The 2,500-nt window shown below is 51.8% G+C and overlaps 1 protein-coding gene across 1 annotated transcript in view; it reads right to left on the reverse strand.

The window, feature by feature from the left end:
• Positions 1-2,500, reverse strand: part of LOC140348430 (rho GTPase-activating protein SYDE1-like) — an 11,420-nt gene that overhangs the window by 5,039 nt on the left and 3,881 nt on the right. Inside the window, exons 2-6 of the mRNA XM_072434358.1 lie at positions 1,501-1,956; positions 1,200-1,400; positions 746-902; positions 401-564; positions 232-316 (exon numbers count right to left, since the gene is read on the reverse strand). Of these exons, the coding sequence (XP_072290459.1) occupies positions 232-316; positions 401-564; positions 746-902; positions 1,200-1,400; positions 1,501-1,956 (1,063 nt within the window). The remainder of the gene's footprint in view (positions 1-231; positions 317-400; positions 565-745; positions 903-1,199; positions 1,401-1,500; positions 1,957-2,500) is intronic.

A 2,500-nucleotide genomic window follows, 5' to 3' on the forward strand; every position in this document is an offset into this window, starting at 1 on the left:
CTGTGAGAACATGAAAGAGAGCAGGACTGTGAGAGAACCTGAAAGAGAGCAGTATATAAGTATATTTCCATATAGAATTACATGATCTAAATGTCACTGCAGTGGTCAGATGAATAGCTGGTGGTGCAACTGGCTTAAGGCGTGGCACATGTGCAGTTGTTGGATGTTTGCTGAACTGTCCTGTCCAATGAAAAACAGTCTGAAGATGTAAAGAGGATTGTGCGTGTTTTACCTCTGAACACTGTGGGTAAAGAGGCTCCGCCCACTGCACACAGTCTGGTCCTGGAACAGGTCTTCACCTCCGGGTCTGGACTCACTGAGGGCAGAGAGTGAGGAGGGACATGAAGGTGAGAGGATTTGTTTGTGTCACGTCAGTCGCTGAACAGATTCACACTCTCACCTCGGCTCAGAACCAGGACCTTCAGGTTCTGAGCGCGCTCCAGCTGCAGGTGGAAGGCATGGTCAAGCCGGAGGGCAGGGCTTGTCATCGTCATGGCAGCGGTGCGGGCCCTGATGACGTCATCCACCTGTATCACCACAGAAACGCACCTGGACACACCCGACCTGCAGCACACACCTCTTCAGTCCTGGTTCAGTCCTGGTTTAGACCTGGTTCAGACCTGGTTTAGTCCTGGTTAAGTTCTTGTTTAGTCCCGGTTTAGTCCTGATTAAGTCCTTGTTTATACTTGGTTTAGTCCCAGTTTAGTCCCGGTTTAGTTCTGGTTTAGTCCTGGTTTTGTCTCACCTGTGTGTTGGCAGGTTCACTTTCTGCAGGTGCACTGTAAGGACACCTGTCAGGCTTTGGGTGGGGTTGTGGGCAGAGCTGTGGAGTCTTGGCTCATCCCCCTGTGGTGATGTCACCTGCTGCCATGGTGACTGCTCTTCATCGTCACCATGGTGACCTGAGGACAAGAAGTCCATCAGAGCCAGCCAAGTTTCCCATGTCCAAAGCTCTAATTTGAACTAAATTAACTTTTTTATTGAATTATTGATTATTTTTTAACCCTAAACCCTGTCGGAGCTGGGACTTGAACTAACAACACTGCAGCATGGAAATCCTCACCCTAACCTTAACCCTAACCCTAACCCTAACCCTAACCCTAACCCTAACCCTAACCCTAACCCTAACCCTAACCCTAACCCTAACCCTAACCTTAACTTAATCGTTATGTTCTTTATGTTCCATGTGTAACACCCGCCTCTCCTGCCGCTGTGCTGCCGTCTGATTGGACGCTTCCTGGAGGGGGAGGAACTGTCCTTAGGAGGTGGGTCCTGGCTGGAAGGGGGCGTTTCCTGGCTGCTGTTGCCCTGGCGATCGCGGCGAGACTTCAGGCTGAGTTTACGTCGAAGCTTCAGCGCCGGAGAGCGAAGTCTGTCCATCACACGCTCCGACACGCCCCCTGTATGAGACGAGACGAGACGAGACATCACAAGACAAGACAAGACAAGACAAGATAAGATAAAAGTTCTTAAATAAAACATAATGTATGTAAACTTCACCTGAAGCTGAGTCCACTTTGGCTTCTGTTTTGTCCTCAGACCCCACCCCTCCGCGCTCAGGTCCCTCCTCCTCCTCAGGGATTGGGTTGTACCAGATAAGCCCCTCCCCCACAGGTACCACGGTGGGTGGAGCCTGGTCAGGGGGTGGGGCTTTCCCTGACGAGAGGAGCCAGGCTCTGCTGCTGCTGTCGAGACTCTGAAGGTAAGACCTGAGTCCCGGGGAGACCTGACCAGGACCAGGACCAGGACCAGGACCAGGCCCCCGGGAGACTGGACTAGGGCTGGAACCAGGACTGGAGCAGGACCTGAGGACGCACACAGGATCTGAACCAGGATCTTGAGCCTTATGCTCAGGTGCAGTGTGGGAGGAGTGGGCAGGCACTGTGCTCTGATTGGTGCAAGGCAGGCTCAGGTGGGCGTGGTGAGAGGAAGTGGACGAGGCATCAGGAGGAACGTCTGTGAAACGAAGAATGAAAGTAATGCTTATGGCAGATTTATGGGACAAGATACAAAGACAGAAACAAAGATGGGCGTGGCCCTGGAGGAAATGTGTGGTTTGCATTTCAAGAACGGCGAACTTGAAACTCGTGCTGTAACGGCCAAGAAACATCTCCACTTCACAAACCAGATGCACGTTCTGACAGACCTGTCCTACAGAGGACACTGAGGTCAAGACCTGTCCTACAGAGGACACTGAGGTCAAGACCTGTCCTACAGAGGACACTGAGGTCAAGACCTGTCCTACAGAGGACACTGAGGTCAAGACCTGTCCTACAGAGGACACTGAGGTCAAGACCTGTCTTACAGAGGACACTGATGTCAAGACCTGTCTTACAGAGGACACTGAGGTCAAGACCTGTCCTACAGAGGACACTGAGGTCAAGACCTGTCCTACAGAGGACACTGATGTCAAGACCTGTCCTACAGAGGACACTGATGTCAAGACCTGTCCTACAGAGGACACTGAGGTCAAGACCTTTTCTTCTTCTCTCACTTCCTG

Source organism: Eucyclogobius newberryi, unplaced genomic scaffold, assembly GCF_026437365.1.
Source record: "Eucyclogobius newberryi isolate DKJ021-1_F unplaced genomic scaffold, fEucNew1.0.hap1 SCAF_69, whole genome shotgun sequence".
NCBI lineage: Eukaryota > Metazoa > Chordata > Actinopteri > Gobiiformes > Gobiidae > Eucyclogobius > Eucyclogobius newberryi.